The 18,780-nt window shown below is 41.7% G+C and overlaps 1 protein-coding gene across 1 annotated transcript in view; it reads left to right on the forward strand.

The window, feature by feature from the left end:
• LOC140493446 (mucin-6-like) overlaps positions 1-18,780 on the forward strand; it is a 266,402-nt gene that overhangs the window by 148,197 nt on the left and 99,425 nt on the right. The window contains exons 20-22 of the mRNA XM_072591885.1: positions 1,692-1,764; positions 15,232-15,369; positions 17,067-17,225. Coding sequence (XP_072447986.1) covers positions 1,692-1,764; positions 15,232-15,369; positions 17,067-17,225 — 370 coding nt within the window. The remainder of the gene's footprint in view (positions 1-1,691; positions 1,765-15,231; positions 15,370-17,066; positions 17,226-18,780) is intronic.

Here is an 18,780-nt window from a genome sequence, read left to right on the forward strand (position 1 = left end):
ATGCAGTGAACAAATTCATTTCGCTGCTGAGGTCCCAGTTCTGTGCACCACTGTAAGTACAAATTAGCATGCTGGTCATCCAATTTGATGTGCGTAAATCATTCCAGATTTACAGTTTTTTTTCCTTCTGGATGTACATCCCATCTAGCAGAGGAAGGAAAATCAAATGGCACATGATCACTGAGCCATTACTGCATTTCTTATGACAAAAGCATTGACAAATTCACAGGAGAATGTCACTTGGCATGGCATGTTGGTAATCCAGTGGGATCCTTATTGGATGGAATGAGAAAGTAGGAAGACTTTCTGTCAACAAAGAAAACGTTACTGATAGTTTGTTTTGTTGAAGTAGGATTACAGATTTGGATTTCACCCAGAATTCGTCCATACCATTTTGCTTCAAATGATTTATACCCTTAAAAGCTCCCATGGGAAAGGACCAAGCTCAGTTTTTCTAATGAATCATCAAACTTTGCAAGAGGAATATTAGATGTCTACTTTCTAAACATTTTCCTAGTGTCACCAGCACTGATCAGTCAACCACATTACGATGTGTCTGGAGTTACCCATAGACCAAACCAGTTAAGGATTTCTTTTCATAGTGAACTAGATGGATTTTTTTTCAATGATTGGCAGTGGTTACTTGATGAATGTTTTCTTCCACATTTCTGTTGAATCCAGTTGTCAATACCTACAATGGTGGAATTTTAACAAAAGACTCCAGAATATTGTCCTTGGGTTCTGGATCATTAGTCCAGTGGTATAACCATTACATCACTAGCTCAGCATAGGAACATTTATGGGCTATTCAACCTGTCAAGCCTGACCTTCCATTCATTACGGCTTGGTGGCTCAGCAGTTTGCACTGCTGCCTCACAGCACCAGGGACCCACATTTGATTCTAGCCTCGGGTGACCATCTGAGTGGAATTTGCGCATTCACCCCACGTCTGTGTTCATTTTCTCGCACAGTCTAATGATGTGCAGGATAGATGGATTGGCCATGGTAAATTGCCCAAAATGTGCAGGATTACAGAGATGAGGGCAGGTTTGGGTGGTATGCATTTCAGAGGGTCGGTATGCACTCGATTGGTCAAATGGCCAGCTCCCAAATTAGGGATTCTACGATTGATGATCAAATGCTTTAATTTTTTAAACCCATTCCACCCCATAACCATGCAGACAATTGGTAATCAGAAATCCATCAATATCTTAAACCTCAGACATAAGCAGAGGGGCAAGATGTACAACTGTGTCTAAGTTCTAGTCATATTTGATATTTATCAAAATCAGTCTATTTTTCCCGCAGCTTATCCATTGATTGTATTGTCTTAAAAGCACATTTGTTGTACCTGTTTTTTGATAGTGTGTGCACATTAACGTTTCAAGTTTTATAGTCAATATACTCAAATAATTAAGGTTTCGCAGTCCTCTGTGGTGCAAAATCCCAAAGGTTTACAACTCGGAGTGAAAACAATTCTATCTCAAACTTAAATGGCATCCTCCTTTTTAAATTGTGCCCCTTGAGTCTAGAAGCATCTCACCTCTATCAACTTTGTTTATCTCTTTAAGTAGTCTGTAATCTGTTTTTGTCATTTCCACAATGTACTTTCACATTTAACAACATTTCAGTTGCTTCATATTAAACCTTACCTTGTGCTGATTGATTATTATGCTCTCGTTTCTTTTCAGTTAAATATTGAAATTTCAAAACAGGACATGGCAATAGTCAATGGCGAAGTTAAGAAGTTGCCGTACAGAGCAGGTAACATCAGAACTGACAACAATGATCATCTATTCCCACTGAACCTAGGCTCTTTTTTTTGTTCAATCATGGGTTGAGGGTGTTGCTGGTTAGCTGGCATTTATTGCCCATTCCAGTTGACAGTGAGAGTCTGCCACATTGCTGTGGCTCTGGAGTGGGCCAAACCAGGTAAAGATGGTAGTTTACTTTTCTCAAAAAATTTACAACAATGTAGTACTTTTCACTTCTACACAACAACCAAACTTAACAGCTAATGCATTATATCTACAGTCTCCATTTTCTTTTAGGTACGATTGACAACTAATTAAATGCATTGCAAGTAATCACATACAGCAACAAGAAAGTTGACCAGTTAATGTCTTCTTAGTGGCATTGATTTTTAGATAAATGTTATTTAGGATATGCTTTGTACTCAATGTGAAATAGTAGTATGACAGCTTCTTGTTTCTTATCCAAAACACAGCAGTCTTTTTCCTCAGTCAGTGAAGGGTCAACCCAGATTATGTGCCGCTTTTCAAAGTACAAGATCTTAAGCATTATTTTAGAGGCAGACAGCCTCTTACATCCTATGTTACAACACAGAGACAGAAAGCTGAACCCAATCAGCCATTAGGCCATAAAATATAGTAGCAGAATTAAACCATTGGATCATGGCTGATACATTTCTCAACCCCATTCTCTTGCCTTCTCCCTGTAGTCTTTGATCCCCATACTAATCAAGAACCTATCTCTTTAAAAACATTCAATGATTTAGGCTCTACAGCCTTCTGTGGCAACGAGTTCAACAGATGCACCATCACCCTCTGGCTGAAGAAATTTCTCCTCATCTCAGTTTAGATTAGATTAGATTCAGTGTGGAAACAGGCCCTTCGGCCCAACAAATCCACACCGCCCCGCCGAAGCGCAACCCACCCATACCCCTACATCTACCCCTTACCTAACACTGCGGGCAATTTAGCATGGCCAATTCACCTGACCTGCACATCTTTGGACTGTGGGAGGAAACCGGAGCACCCGGGGGAAACCCACGCAGACACGGGGAGAACGTGCAAACTCCACACAGAGAGTCGCCTGAGGCGGGAATTGAACCCGGGTCTCTGGCACTGTGAGGCAGCAGTGCTAACCACTGTGCCACCGTGCCGCCCAGTTCTAAAGGGTCATCTCTTCACTCTGAGGCTGTGCCCTTGTGTCCTATTCTCTCCTACTGGTGGAAACATCTTCTCTACAGTCCACCCTATCCAGGTATCTTAGAGCAGGTTCTATAAGTTTCGATGTGATCTCTCCCTTATCCTTCTAAACTCCATCGAGTACAGACGCCACGTCCACAACCTCTCCTTATGTGACAAGCTCTTCATTGCCTGTATCATTCTTGTAAACCTCCTGTGGATCCCCTCCAAGTGAGTGCATCCTTTCTTAGATACAGGACCAAAACTGCTCACAATATTCAAATTGCAAACTGATGAGAGTTGTATATAGCCTCAACTATGTATCGCTGCTTTTATATTTTAGCCTTTCGAAGTGAATTTGAACTTTGCATTTGTCTTCCTAATTGTTAACTGAACCTGCATAGACAGACTTGAGAACTGCAGATGCTAGAGACTAGACTCGAGAGTGTGGTGCTGGAAAAGCACAGCAGGTTAGGTAGCATCCAAGGAGCAGGAAAGTCCTTCAGGCAAAAGCCCTTCATCAGGAATGAGGCTAGGAGCCTCAGGGGTAGAGAGATAAATGGGAGGGGTGGGCTGGGTGGGGGTAAGATAGCTGAGAGTGCGACAGGTGGATGGAGATTGGGGTAATACTGATAGGTCAAAGGGGAGGATGGAGCAGATATGTGGGAAGGAAAATGGACTGGTAGGGTGGGGGGGAGGGGAAATGAGGAAACTGGTGAAATCCACATTGATCCCATGGGGTAGGAGCGTTCCGAGGTGGAAGATGCGGTGTTCTTCCTCCAGGCAAATCTGCAAGTTAACCTGAAGATAATCCTGAACTAGGACTCCTAAGTCACTTTGTACTTCACATCTCTGAAGCCTTTCCCCATTTAGAAAATGATCTACACCTATATTCTTCATATCAAAGTGCACAACCTCACACTTGCCCACATTGTATTCAATCTGCCACTTCTTTGCCAACTCTCCTAGCTTCTCCAAGTTCTTCTGCAGCATTCCCACTTCCTCAACACCTATAATTGTGTCATCTTCAAGTGTCGGAACAATGTTCTCAGTTACTTTGTCCACATTGTTGATGTATAACATGAATAGTTTTAGTCCCGTCACTAACTGTGCAGAATTCCATAAGTTAGTCTGCTAATCCACTATCCATGCCAGTACTTTGCCCCTAACATCATAGGCTCTTGGTTTATTCAGCATTCTCCTATGCAGAACCTTGTCAAAGGCCTTCTCAAAATCCAAATAGATCACATCCACTGGCTTTCCTTTGTTTAACTTGCTCGTTAACTCCTAAAGAATTGTAACAGATTTGTCAGGTATGACGAAGCCAGGCTGACTCAGCCCTATTTTACCTTGCACTTCCAAGTAGTCGACAATCTTGTCCGTAATAATGGACTCTAAAATCTTATCTATGACTGAGATCAGTTTAACTAGCCTATAATTTCCCTTCTTAAACAAGAATCTTATATTTGGCATTTTCCAGGCTTCTGGAATCCTCTCTGACTCAATTGATTCCTGAAAGATTACCATCAATACCTCTACAATCTCTTCAGCTATCTCTTTCAGAACTCTGGGATATAGTCCATCCAGTCCAAATGAATTTTTATACCTTCAGACCTTTCAGCTTCCCCACAATCTTCTCTTTAGTGATGGCCACTGCACTCAACTCTGCTCCCTGACCTTCACAAAGTTCTGGTAAATTGCTCATGTCTTCCACCAGCAGAAGGTGGAATAATCATATCTTTAATATTCAGCCTTCTGTGAAGACTGATGCAAAGTACCTATTCAGTTCCTCCACCATTTCCTTATTCCCTATTACTACTTCTCCACCTTGATTTTTCAGAGCTCCAGTGTCCACTCTCTTACCTTTTATATATCTAAAAAGAATCTTGAAATCCTCTCTCATATTATTAGCTAACTTACTCTCATATTTCATCTTTTCTCTCTCCTTATTCTCACTGTCTCACAGTGCCAAGGGTTACACAGATTCCATAGTGACTGATTTTCCACTGTATTCTAGTGCGGGGTTACAGATACTGGGCAGTAACTCTGTTTCTACACTGTATCCCAACACATGCTTAATCCACTGGGGCAAAAGGTTGCTCTAGAGACATATATACACAATCATTACATCACAATTTGCTCAAATAATTGAACAGTTTGGGAGTAACACTACCTTGTTTCTCAGTCTGAAGATCAAAACTATTGGCTGTCCTTTCCAATCCTCGAGCAGCGCATTCCGTGAGGTGGGGCTTTTAACCACTGCAGACTATCTCACCAATGGGCAGTAACTGAGGGCATGGGGCAAGGGTGCAGGGGACCCTAAGATTGACATTTGTGCCTGCTGCTCTGTGCAGCCTAGACTGTGGACCTCACTCCAGACTCACTGTCTTTCCATCCCCAAAGCAAATAAAAAACAGGTACAAGGTACAAGGTGTGACGCCACTCTCTTTTTCCTCATCTTCCAAGATTACCCTCTGTTTGAAGAAAATAAACTCTATCAACTGACCCTCCCAAAGACCTTACCTCCTGCATCCCGTGAACACACCTTTATTTTGTTGCTAATACAGTAATGGCTCAAATAGAGATCAATGCATATAGGTGGCACGGTGGCTCAGTGATTAGCACTGCTGTCTCATGGCACCAGGGACCCGAGTTTGATTCCAGCCTAGGGCGACTGTCTGTATGGAGATGGCACATTCTCCCTGTGTCTGCGTGGGTTTCCTCCGGGTGCTCCAGTTTCTTCCCACAGTCCAAAGATGTGCAGGTTAGGTGAATTGGCCATGCTAAATTGCCCATAGTGTCCAGGGATGTGTAGGTTAGGTGTATTAATCAAGTGTAAATATAGGATAATGGGGTAGGGAAGTGGGTGAGGTGGGTTACTCTTCAGAGGGTCAGTGTGGATTTGTTGGGCCAAGGGGTCTATTTCCACACTGAAGGGATTCTATGACTTTATCACCATTATGGAAACATGATGGAAAGAAAACAAAACTGGAAACCGAACACTCAGGGCTATGTAACCTTTTGAAAGGACAGGCAAGAAGGGAAGAGTGGAGAAATAGCTTTGTTAGTATGAGATGGAATTAATATTTCTTGCAAAAAATTATCTTAGATTAGATGCTAGAGAATCCATATTGGTGGAGGCCATAGATAAGGGAAACAAAACACAGATGGTAATCGTCATAGTGTTAAGGGTTTAGATGGAGAGGAATTGTTACGTGTGTACAAGACAATTTTCTGATTCAATATGTGGATGTACCTACTAGAAAAGGTGCAAAACCTGACCTACTCTTGGGAAATAAGGCAGGGCAGGTGACTGAGGTGACAGTGGGGGAGCACTTTGGGGCCAGCGACCATAATTCTATTAGATTTAAAATAATGATGGAAAAGGATAGACCAGATCTAAAAGTTGAAGTTCTATATTGGAGAAAGGCCAATTTTGATAGTATTAGGAAAGAACTTTTGAAAGCTGATTGGGGGCAGATGTTCGGAGACAAAGGGATGGCTGGAAAATGGGAAGCCTTAAGAAATGAGATAACAAGAATCCAGAGAAAGTATATTCCTGTTAGGTTGAAAGGAAAGGCTGGTAGGTATAGGGAATGCTGGATGACTAAAGAAACTGAGGGTTTGGTTAAGAAAAAGAAGGAAGCATATTGTAAGGTATAGACAGGACAGATCGAGTGAATCCTTAGAAGAGTATAAAGGAAGTAGATTAGATTACTTACAGTGTGGAAACAGGCCCTTCGGCCCAACAAGTCCACACCGACCCACCGAAGCACAACCCACCCAGACCCATTCCCCTACATTTAACCCCTTCACCTAACACTATGGGCAATTTAGCATGGCCAATTCACCTAACCTGCACATTTTTGGACTGTGGGAGGAAACCGGAGCACCCGGAGGAAACCCACACAGACACGGGGAGAATTGCAAACTCCACACAGAGAGTCACCTGAGGCGGGAATTGAAACCGGGTCTCTGATGCTGTGAGGCAGCAGTGCTAAACACCGTGCCACTGTGTCACCCACTAGGAGTAGGAGTAGCAGTATACTTAAGAGGGAAATCAGGAGGGCAAAAAGGGAACAAGAGGTGGCTTTGGCAAATAGAATTAAGGAGAATCCAAAGAGATTTTAAAAATATATTAAGGACAAAAGGGTATCTAGGGAAAGAATAGGGCCCTTCAAAGATCAGCAAGGCGGCCTTTGTATGGAGCCGCAGAAAATGAGGAGATACTAAATGAGTATTTTGTGTCAGTATTTACTGCGGAAAAGTATATGGAAGATATAGACTGTAGGGAAATGTCCAGATTACAAAGGAGGAAGTGCTGGATGTCTTGAAACGAGTAAAGGTGGATAAATCCCCAGAACCTGATCAGGTGTACCCTAGAACTCTGTGGGAAGCTAGAGAAGTGATTGCTGGGCCTCTTGCTGAGATATTTGTATCATCAATAGTCACACGTGAGGTGCCAGAAGACTGGAGGTTGGCTAATGTGATGCCACTATTTGACAAGGGTGGTGAGGACAAGCCAGGGAACTATAGACCAGTGAGCCTGATGTCAGTGGTGGGGAAGTTGTTAGAGGGAATCCTGAGGGACAGGATGTACATGTATTTGGAAAGGCAAGGACTGATTCGGGGTAGTCAACATGGCTTTGTGCATGGGAAATCATGTCTCACAAACTTGATTGAGTTTTTTGAAGAAGTAACAAAGAGGATTGATGAGAGCAGAGTGGTAGATGTGATCTATATGGACTTCAGTAAGGAGTTCTACAAGGTTCCCCATGGGAGACTGATTAGCAAGGTTAGATCTCACGGAATACAGGGAGAACTAGCCATTTGAATACAGAACTGGCTCAAAGGTAGAAGACAGAGGGTGGTGGTGGAGGGTAGTTTTTCAAACTGGAGGCCTGTGACCAGTGGAGTGCCACATGATTCGATGCTGGGTCCTCTACTTTTTGTCATTTACATAAATTATTTGGATGCGAGCATAAGACGTACAGTTAGTAAGTTTGCAGATGACACCAAAATTGGAGGTGTAGTGGACAGCGAAGAGGGTTACCTCAGATTACAACAGGATCTTGATCAGATGGGCCAATGGGCTGAGAAGTGGCAGATGGAGTTTAATTCAGATAAATGCGAGATGCTGCATTTTGGGAAAGCAAATCTTAGCAGGACTTATACACTTAATGGTAAGGTCCTCGGGAGTGTTGCTGAACAAAGAGACCTTGGAGTGCAGATTCATAGCTCCTTGAAGGTGAAGTCACAGGTAGATAGGATAGTGAAGAAGGCATTTGGTATGCTTTCTTTTATTGGTCAGAGTATTGAGTACAGGAGTTGGGAGATCATGTTGCAGCTGTACAGAACATTGGTCAGGCCACTGTTGGAATATTGCGTGCAATTCTGGTTTCCTTCCTATCGGAAAGATGTTGTGAAAGTTAAAAGGGTTCAGAAAAGATTTACAAGGATGTTGCCAGGGTTGGAGTATTTGAGCTACAGGAAGCGGCTGAACAGGCTGGAATTGTTTTCCCTGGAGCATCGGAGGCTGAGGGGTTTACAAACGTATGAGGGGCATGGATAGGGTAAATAGGCAAAGTTATTTCCCTGGGGCCAGGGAGTCCAGAACTCAAGGGAATAAGTTTAGAGTGAGAGGGGAAAGATATAAAAGAGATCTAAGGGGCAACTTTTTCACACAGAGGGTGGTACGTGTATGGAATGAGCTACCTGAAGAAGTGGTAGAGGCTGGTACAATTGCAATATTTAAAAGGCATCTGGATGGGTAGATGAATAGGAAGGGTTTGGAGGGATATGGGCCAGGTGCTGGCAGGTGGGACTAGATTGGGTTGGGATATCTGGTTGGCATGGACGGGTTGGACCAAAGAGTCTGTTTCCATGCTGTACATCTCAATGACTCTATGACTCTAGTCTATAGGCCCCTAACATTAGCTGTCCTGTCAGACAGAGAATAAATCAGAACGTACAAGGCATGTAAAAAAAGACAGAACATTAATTATGGGTAACTTTAATCCTCATATAGAGTTGGGAAAATCAAATTGGAAATGTAGTTGAGAGAGAGCAGGTTTCTAGGAGATAGGTTTCTAGAGCAATATGTGGTGGTTACAACCAGGTATCAAACTATTTTGGTTTCGGTAATATGTGATGAGGCAGGTTTAATAAATTATGTCAGAGTAAAAGATTCCTTTGGATCTGGTGAAAACACAGATGAATTGCTGTGAACAGTTTTCGTCCTCTTATCCTAGATGATATTGGAAACTGTCAGAGAAGGTTCACTGGGCTGATCCTGGGTATGGAGAGGGTTTCTTATGAGGAAGCAAGATGATCAGAGGATTAGATAGGTGGACAGTGAGAGCCTTTTTCCTTAGATGGTGATGGCCAGGATGAGGGGAAAGCTTTAAATTGAGGGGTGTTGGATATAGGACAGATGTCACAGGTAGGTTCTTTACTCAGAGAGTCGTAAGGCTGTGGAATGCCCTGCATGCAACAGTAGTAGACTCACCAACTTTAAGGGAATTTAAATGGACATTTGATAAATATATGAATGATAATGGAATAGAGTAGGTTAGATGAGCTTCAAATTGGTTTCACATGTCGGCGCAACATCGAGGGCCGAAGGGCTTGCGCTGCCCAGTAATGTTCTATGACAGTTCGAGAAGGCTGGACTTGTACTCATTACAATTTAGAAGAAAGAGATGCAATCTTAGTAAAACATATAAGATTTGTCGGGTGCTTGACAGAGTAGATGTTGACAGGTTTCTTCCTGTTTTGGGAAAGTCATGGATCAGAGAATATAATGTCAGAGTAAGGGCTCGCCCATTTAAAACAGATAAGGAGGATCTTTGTTCCTCTCAAAGGATGGTGAATCTGTGGAACTGTACGACAGAGGGCTGTCGAAGTTGGGATGTTAAGTGCTTTTAAGTCTGAGATAAACAGATTTTCAATCAGTAAGGGAATCAAGAGTCTGTGTGCATTTCCTCAGGGTGCTCCGGTTTCCTCCCATAATCCAAAGATGTACAGGTCAGGTGAATTGACCGTGCTAAATTGCCCAAAGTGTTAGGTACATTAGTAAAGGTAGGGGAATGGGTCTGGGTGAGTTAGTCTTTCAGTGTGGACTTATTGGGCCGAAGGGCCTGTTTCCATACTGTAGGGAATCTAATATTTGGCGATTGTAATGTTTCATATCCATGAGTTCTATGAAATGTCTGTCCATCACGCACAGTGTTCTGATTTAACCAGGTCTTTTTGCAAAAATAATACAACAACAGAGATTGTAAAAATGCAAATGAAAATGTATTGACAAAACTGATAGCTTATTTAAAGTGCACCTGCATGTCCTCAGTATGTTTTCTTTCTTTCTCCCTATCTCCATGTCCAGTTTAATGCCCAATTTCCACAAATGTGGTGGAGGGACCATTTTTTGAGGTTGGCCCTGTTCACTTGGAAAACATGGACAGTTGTCCTGTGGTGTCTTTCGGCTTAAGGTGCCCAAGCCTGTTGAAAGTCTTCTCCTCAATCCTGAGGAAGGGTCATTTGACCCGAAGCATTAACTGATTTTTTTCTCCACAGATGCTGCCTGACCTACTGAGCTTTTTCAAGCAATTTCTATTTTTGTTCCTGCTCAGATGCAGGTTCCCCTACCTTGAACAGTTGTAAGCTTTGGGATCACAAGCACCCCTGGAACATGATGAAGAGAAGTTTCTGGAGTGACAGTGTGCTGCTCATCCCTCTCTATAGGTTGAAAAGGAAAGGCACCAGGAGTGAGATCAGTGCCTCTCATTTCCTGTTGCCTTTGCATTATTACTCATCATACATGGCTATAGCAGTGAAGGGTGGGTCTGAGATGATAGCCAGCAGCCACTGAGCATTCTGCTGGACATGGTGTCCTAGACAGCTGCCATTTTTTCCCTGAAGATAGTCAGGTGCTCATACATAAGAACCACAACAGCACTGAGAATGTCAAAGGACTCCTCTATTTTTCATTGCAGCAGATTGAGGGCCTCTAACACATGTGCCTGGTGCTACAGATGAGCAAGTAATTTATGACCTAAAACAAAAGTATGCCTTCTTCATGGAACTGAACAGATACCTAGTCTCTGGCAATCTTCCTAATGCCAGTGACCTCAAGTGTTTCTTCCTTGAGTGGTTTGGAGATGTGTAAGTGATGGGCTCACCAGATCATATCTCTGAGTCTAAAAAGGTAAAAACAATGACTGCAGATGCTGGAAACCAGATTCTGGATTAGTGGTGCTGGAAGAGCACAGCAGTTCAGGCAGCATCCAAGGAGCAGCGAAATCGACGTTTCGGGCAAAAGCCCTTCAGTCAACCAAGGGTGTCCCCTGAGGTGAAAGTCTCTGTGTTAGTGGAAGGTGCAGGTGCATGCCTTCAAGCATCATCTGAGGATTCACAGACTTTGTTCCTCTGACGTAGAGCTGCTGCTGAGAGGTTCTGTGACTTCAACTTTCAGAGGTTTCCCAGTGCCATTGGTATCTGCATAATAGAAGAAAGGGAATTAGTGTACAAGATGGATAAAAGTTTGTGCAAAGCCAGAATAATGTAGGGTAACAATTTAGGTAATCAAAGAGGAGGGATAGGGAGTGAGTGAGGGAGAAGGAGAGGGGAATAACAACTGGAAATTGAAGGTTGCCCATTTTTATTTCACCACTCATCCACGATAGTACCAGTCTTCAGCTCTAATTTTCACTCTCTTTCCTTATTGGGAGTAAGGAACCTGATGTCTGTCATACTTCTCCTTTGTAGTGGACACTCCAGTCTATTTGCAGTGCAATGTTTTCTACAATGAGACAAAGAGAGGATCGATTATGATGGAATTGGATGCAAGAGCAGTTAGTGATCATATACAAACCTGAGAAGTGGTGAGGTGAATCAGTGAGGAGTGTAGAGGGCAATAGAGTTAGTAGGATAGAGGAGGAGTTGAAGCTCACACTGTAATAGCAGTGTTAGAGTGGTGGCCCTATGAGTGTGAGATGGCAGAGAAAAGATGGTGCCACTTATCCTTGCAAAATGCAGGGGACAATTGATTTATTTACAACACTGTTGGTTCTCCCTTTTCACAATGGAGACAGCACTGACCTGTGATATTATCTCTATGCAGACTGGCTGGGTCCAGTAGAATGGCCTCATTACAGTTAGCTAGAAAGAGGATTGAACTTCACTCCACTAATTAGTCCACCAGCACCTTGATCTTTGTCAATGATGCAGGGAGCAAACTTAGTTTCCTTCTATGCAATCTGATTAGAGTTCAGAGTATCAAACTGTGAGAGATAGTTCCTGGATTGCAGCACCAGCTGGATGCTAAATATGGCACCTTCGAAGTTGGTAGATGCCAGCAGTGCTACGAACCTGCATCTCACTTGTCACAGAACATACAGTTATGCGCCTAACATCTTGCATGCATAATGAGGTCAGAGGTATGTGATAACTTGCTCCAGACTCTGACAAAAATAATACCATGAAACTTGCTGAGCTCCCAGACTTTAACTTCAAACTTAGTTTGGGAGATTTTAAATAAGATCTAATTCATCAATAAAATCTAATTCAATTTTGTCTGTTGGTCAAATTTAAAGGGATATGTGCAATTAAAGAGAAAAATTCCAATAGATGGGTAAAGATTTGAAAGTCATTCAGACAGGCTGAGACATTTTAACCTATCAACAGCCAAAGTTTCAACATAAGATGAAAAGGAAAGTCACAAAGAAAGGAAGAGGAACCCTAGATGTAATACTGAGTCTGCAGACAAAGCACTCAAAATACTCAAACCTTGTTGGTGCTGCTTAAATCATGGTGCTTTGTATATAAAGTGCACAGGAGAAGAGCTGCTTTGTGATTATTGCCTAAAGGCTAAGTGAATAGGCTAAGTTAATATGCTAAGTTAATAGCCAGCACAGTGGCTCAGTGGTTAGCACTGCTGCCTCACAGCGCAAGGACCTGGGCTTGATTCCAGCCTCAGGTGACTGTCTGTGTGGAGTTTGCACATTCTTCCTGTGTCTGTGTGGATTTCCTCCAGGTGTTCCGGTTTCCTCCCACAGTCCAAAGATGTGCAGGTTAGGTGAATTTGCCAAGCTAAGTTGCTCATAGTGTTCAGGGATGTGTAGGTTAGGTGCATTAGTCAGTTGAAATGTAGAGTAACAAGGTAGTGGAATTGGTCTGGGTGGGATACTCTTTGGAGGGTCGGCATGGACTTGTTGGGCCAAATGGCCTGTTTCCACACTGAAAGGATTTGATGATTATAAAAACTGTGGTAGGTGGAGTTCGATGTATGCAAGTGTGAGGTTATCCACTTGCACCGAAGAAAGGTGAGATTAAAGTACATTCTCGATGGTACTAAGTTAAAAGCAGTGGATGTCCAAAGAGACTGGCGGTTCAGGTACATAATTCTTTAAAATGTCATGAACAGGTACAGAAAATGATCAAAAAAAGCTAATGGTCTTTGTATCAAGAGGACCAAATTACAAAGATGAGAATTTACACTAAAGTTGTGCAAAAATCTGATTAGACCCAATTTGTAGTACATTGAGTAGATCTGAACACAACACCTTAGGAAGGATATTTTGGCCTTAAAGGGGGAGTACAAGGTAGGTTTGCAGGAATGACAGCTGAACTTCAAGGACTCTTTCAGCTCTTTTACAAATTAGGTGTTTTCTCTAGAATTTAGAAGGTTAAGAGGTGTTCTGATCCCAGTGGGCAAGATATTAAAGGCAGGGTAGATAAAGATAAGTGGCACAGCGGTTAGCAATGCTGCCTCAGTGCCATGGACCTGGGTTTGATTCCAGCCTTGGGAGATTGTTTGCATATTCTCCCAGTGTCTGCGTGGGTTTCCTTTGGGTGCTCCAGGTTCTTCTCACAATCCAAAGATGCGCAGGTTAGGTGGATTAGCCATGCTAAATTACCCAGGATTATGCAGGCTAGATGGATTCGCCATGGGAAATGGAGGATCATAGGGATTGGGGGGGGAGGGGGGAACGCTGAGTCTGATTGGGATGCTCTTCAGAAGGCCGCTGTGGAGTCTATGAGTTGAATAGCGTCATTCTGCCCTGTTGAGATTCTATGATTCTAAATTATTTCTACTGGCTGGGGATTGTAAAACTAAAGAGAATTGCTTGAGAATTAGGGCCAGACCGTTCAGGAGAGACGTTAGGAAGTATTTGATATAAAAAGGGTAATAGATGTTTGGAAGTCTCTTCCATTAATGGCAGTGGATGTAGAATCACAAGCACTACACCTTCAGTCTCCCAGACGTTCCAGTCCTCTGAGTTTTTTTGTGTATCACTACTCCAGCCCTATTTTAATACTATAGTAAATACTAATATTTTCTTGATATAATGTTATGAAAAATGTTCCATGATTAACATTTTGTCCATGAGAAAAATAATTAATCCTCTCATTTATTCATTATCAGTTCATAACTCCATAACGTGCTATGAAATACACTGATGCAAAATGTTGATTTGCTCAGGTTTATTATCTGTATGAGGCTAACCTGTTCATAAATCATCGGATCCTATGAGCTTTCTTTTTCTCTCTTTTCCACTGTTCCCAGCGTAATATCTTGTATACATAGGATGTTATGTACTGAATTTAACTAGAAAATGCTGGAAGTGCTTGGCAGACCAGACAGCATCTGTGGATGGAGTTAATGTTTCAGGTCAAGGATCGCTTCTGTCAACAGATACTGTCAGACTTTGTGTTAATTTTTAGCATTTATTTTTATCTCACATTTCCAGCCTCTGCAGTGTTTTGCCTCAGTTAAATATATATCTGTTTTAATTCATAGAATCCCTACACTGTGGAAGCAGGTCATTTCAACCCATTGAGTCCACAAATACCCTCCAAAGAGCATCCCATCCAGACCCATCCCCGTCCCTATAATCCCCACGGCTAATCTACCTAACCTGCACATCTTTGGACTGTGGGATGAAAGCGGAACACCCGAAGGAAATGAGCACAGACACAGGGTGACTGTGCAAACTGCACACAGACAGTTGCCTGAGGCTGGAATTGAACCAATGTCCCTGGTGTTTTGAGGTAGCAATGCTAACCACTTAAACCACCATACGATTCTAATTCCTCACAGAAATCTTGCAACAACACTGAATAAAAACTTTAGAAACATCACTAAATCATTTCTCCACTCCTCCATGTGAATAAAGAATGATGAAACCATTATGGCCTCTCTGTGTCCACAGCATCATTGTTTCTTATAGTCAAGAATGAGTTCATCTTCTAGGTTAATTGCCATGACAATTAACTTTTGAGTTATCCTGCTCTCTTTTAGGAAACATTTCAATTTACAGGCAGTCCTCAACCTACATTCAGGTGAGCACTCTGTCTGGCCTCGAGATGCAGATCCAGGTTGACCCAATTTTTCAGGCATACGTTAATATCGGAAATGATTTCTTCGGCACCAGTACAGGTAGGAGTTTAAGCATTGTTAAAAACAATTTTTTTTTTGAACTAGAGACGAACCATTACATCCACACACACGTATGTGGACACGAAAACATGTATTCAGGATTTACATCTTTGATCAATAGTCATTTTGTGAGCTTTTGGTTTATGTGGAATATAGGGATCTGAAACCCTCAATCATGGGATGTGCTGTCAGCAGTGGTCCCAGTGGAAACTGCAGGTAATTATGGGCTGAATATTTACATTGCCTTCAATTGATAAGCTAGATAAGCTAGAAGCACAACTGGAACTCACCAGAACCTGAAGCCCACATCATATTCCTCGTGGTAAATTGTGGAAAAAAAAGAGTATAGCAAGTGCAAATATTACTTGAAATAATTCCACAGAGGTATCCAGTCATCAAGTCACCCTTTATGTACACATAAACAGACCTTAACTACAGTACTGCCTCATACAGAGGCAGGCACCAGAGTGTTGGTGTCTCTGACATTTACCCTTTTCATGTCAGCCACAGTTGCCTGATTGGACCAGATTAGAAGCCCCAGTCAGGGAACTCATATTCTATGAGGTCCAGCTGGCTGATGTAGTTACATTAATAGATTGATTATCATGCTTTGCATTGCTCAATGTTGTTTGTTGAGGGGACCCCCAACTAGAAAGGACACGTTAGCTTAGGAAGGAGATCAGTTTTTCTACCTATGAACCATATGAAGGCAATCAATTGAGTGTTTAAAATAGTGGAGAGAAACCAGAACATGAATCTTAAGTCTTAGGATAAGAACTGAGCAAGCTAATATTGAATCCAGGAAACAGTGAGAAGTGTGGAATGAATTAATTGAGGATATTTAGAAAGGCAACTGACAATTACACAGAAAGCAAAGAATATATGAAGGAATTTGGGGAAAGCTTGGAATTAGAGAAACTAAGCTAGCATAGCAAACAAAATGACAAAGCAGGTTTGAAGGTGTGAATGATCTGTTGCTGTTCCTATCTTCTTTTAGGCAGCCACATGATAGTCCTGATCATCCACTGATTGCGTAAGCCATTGAATCAGAATTTGGTGCTGTGTATGATTAAAAGAACATCTGTTCTTTATATCCGTCCTGGTTATCCAACCTACCACATCGTGTCATCTTTATTAAAGTACAATATTGTTTAAGAAAAGGATAAATTTTGTCAAAAAACTTTTCATCGTCCATTCATCCAGACAATTTCCAAAGATATTAATTCAAGACAAAAATTAACATTTATACTACACGAGGGGAGAATACTGACTGGTTGAGAATTGACAGTTAATTGTCATGTGTTATTAACTTTAAACCATGCAGATTGACTATGATTGGTCAGGCAATGCCTTTAAAAATTAACCAGTGTATGGATGTCACCTATTTTGAAACAGGTGTGGTGTCCATTATCATTTGTCTACAGGTTCCGCATTTGCTGGATAATCCTGAATATGTGAAGAATTACATTGACAACCACTGTCAGTCAGACTCAGTGTGGCACACCTGCATATATGGGAAGTTACAAAAAAATTAATAGACCTTGACTAGGTTTTGTGGGACCTGTGAAGACAGTGGGCAATGAAAGAAAGACCTCCATTTGACAAAACATATCTTTTTCAGCATTACTTGTGTCTTACCAAGCATATATTGGTATAATGTCTGTCAGTAATAACACATGATGCTTGTTCTGTTGCAGGACTGTGTGGCAATTTCAATGGTGATCCAAGGGATGATTTCAGAAGTAGTATGGGAATATTGGAACGTACTGCTGCTTCTTTTGTGAATTCTTGGCAAGTTGATTACCGCTGTAATGGTGCTACTAACAAACAACCATGTATACCTACACTGTCAAACTGTGAGTTTTGCATATATGCATCCTGTTTTTAAAATTACACCTTAACTAGGTTTGTGGCATCTGTGGAGACAAGTGAGCAAAGAAAGAAAGATCTCCTTTTGTATACCCTTCTCCATGACCATTAATGTCTCATAGCACTTTACAGCTAATACGCACAGCAAGCTTCTACAACAGCAATGTGATATGACCAAGTCATTCATGCTTGTGACTTTGAAGGAGAAATGTTGGTAAGGACAAATGGGGAGAACTCCCCTGCAGTTCTTTGCGTTAGTGCCAAAGGATCTTCTACATCCACCCAAGGTAGATGGAATCTCAATTTAATGTCTGAAAAACAGCACCAACAATACACTACTCCCTCAATTCCTATTACAGCTTTATCCTTGCTGTTTGTGCTCAAGTTCTGCAGTCAAATTATACTTGGACACTTCAACAATAAATCGGTGATAAGCTGAACCTGACAGCCATAGTTTTTAAGCCTCACTGCAGCTAACTTGGCTGATAGTGCTGAACTGACATAATGTTACATTGGCAAAGTGATATCTTTCAGAACAGGCTTTCACGTCTATTCAGTGGATTTCAAAGACCCTATACAATTATATCGGAAAAAAGGGCAAGTCATTTTCTCAAATCAACATTTAAGCCTCTGCCAGTCCCAACTAAAACATTGGTGGAGTAGGTTTTAATCTCTCATCTCACAAACTTCCCTTTTATCATGAAACCGATGCAAGAATGAAAACCAAAGTCAATAAAAAGATTTGCCAGTTTGAGGCTCCTTTATTCCTGCCAAAACCAATAGTCCTTACTGGTTTCTGTGTTGACTAAGGCCCTATACCCAGGTTCAAATGGAACCCAAATATATCAACTTGATGATATCAGTGAGACCACAATGCTATTCAACTTGAACTTGATGACAATAAGATACTCAGGTATGGCTTATTACTGTTCAGGCTTACTTAGTAAATAGAGAAAGAAAAAAAACAAACAGGGTTTCTCTACATCCCTGAAACAATCTGAGGTCCACCCCTGCCCCTTTACTCTCCTTCTCCATAGGAGCATTCAGGAATATAGTCCCTAGTCATATTATAAACGAGGATCTTTTTTTAAGTCTTACCAGCCTCCAGCTTTTTAAACCAATGACCAGCTTTGATGTACATCCTGCTGGCATTAGGTAGTAGACAGATGTGAAATTGTAAAATTTGGGTGAGTATTTGGCTTCAGGCAACACTACCTCCCTTTCTTCACATCAATCCTGAGTTAAAATTAACTCAATGGAAATTTCTTACACACTCCATATACGATGAACACGAGCAATGAGTATTTCATTCAGTTAATCGAATTCCGGATAATCAAAAGCCGGATAATTGAGTTTCCTCTGTAAATCATGTCGTAGTTATACTGTGGATGCTGGAGATCTGAAGTAAAAACAGAAAGTGCTGGAGAAATTCAACAGGTCTTGCAGCATCTGTGGTGAGAGAAACAGAATTAACATTTTGAATTCAATGAATTCGCCAGAACTGATGAGAGCTGGGAAATTACGTTTTTAATGCTGGTGTGC

Source organism: Chiloscyllium punctatum, chromosome 22 (assembly GCF_047496795.1).
Source record: "Chiloscyllium punctatum isolate Juve2018m chromosome 22, sChiPun1.3, whole genome shotgun sequence".
NCBI classification, from domain to species: domain Eukaryota; kingdom Metazoa; phylum Chordata; class Chondrichthyes; order Orectolobiformes; family Hemiscylliidae; genus Chiloscyllium; species Chiloscyllium punctatum.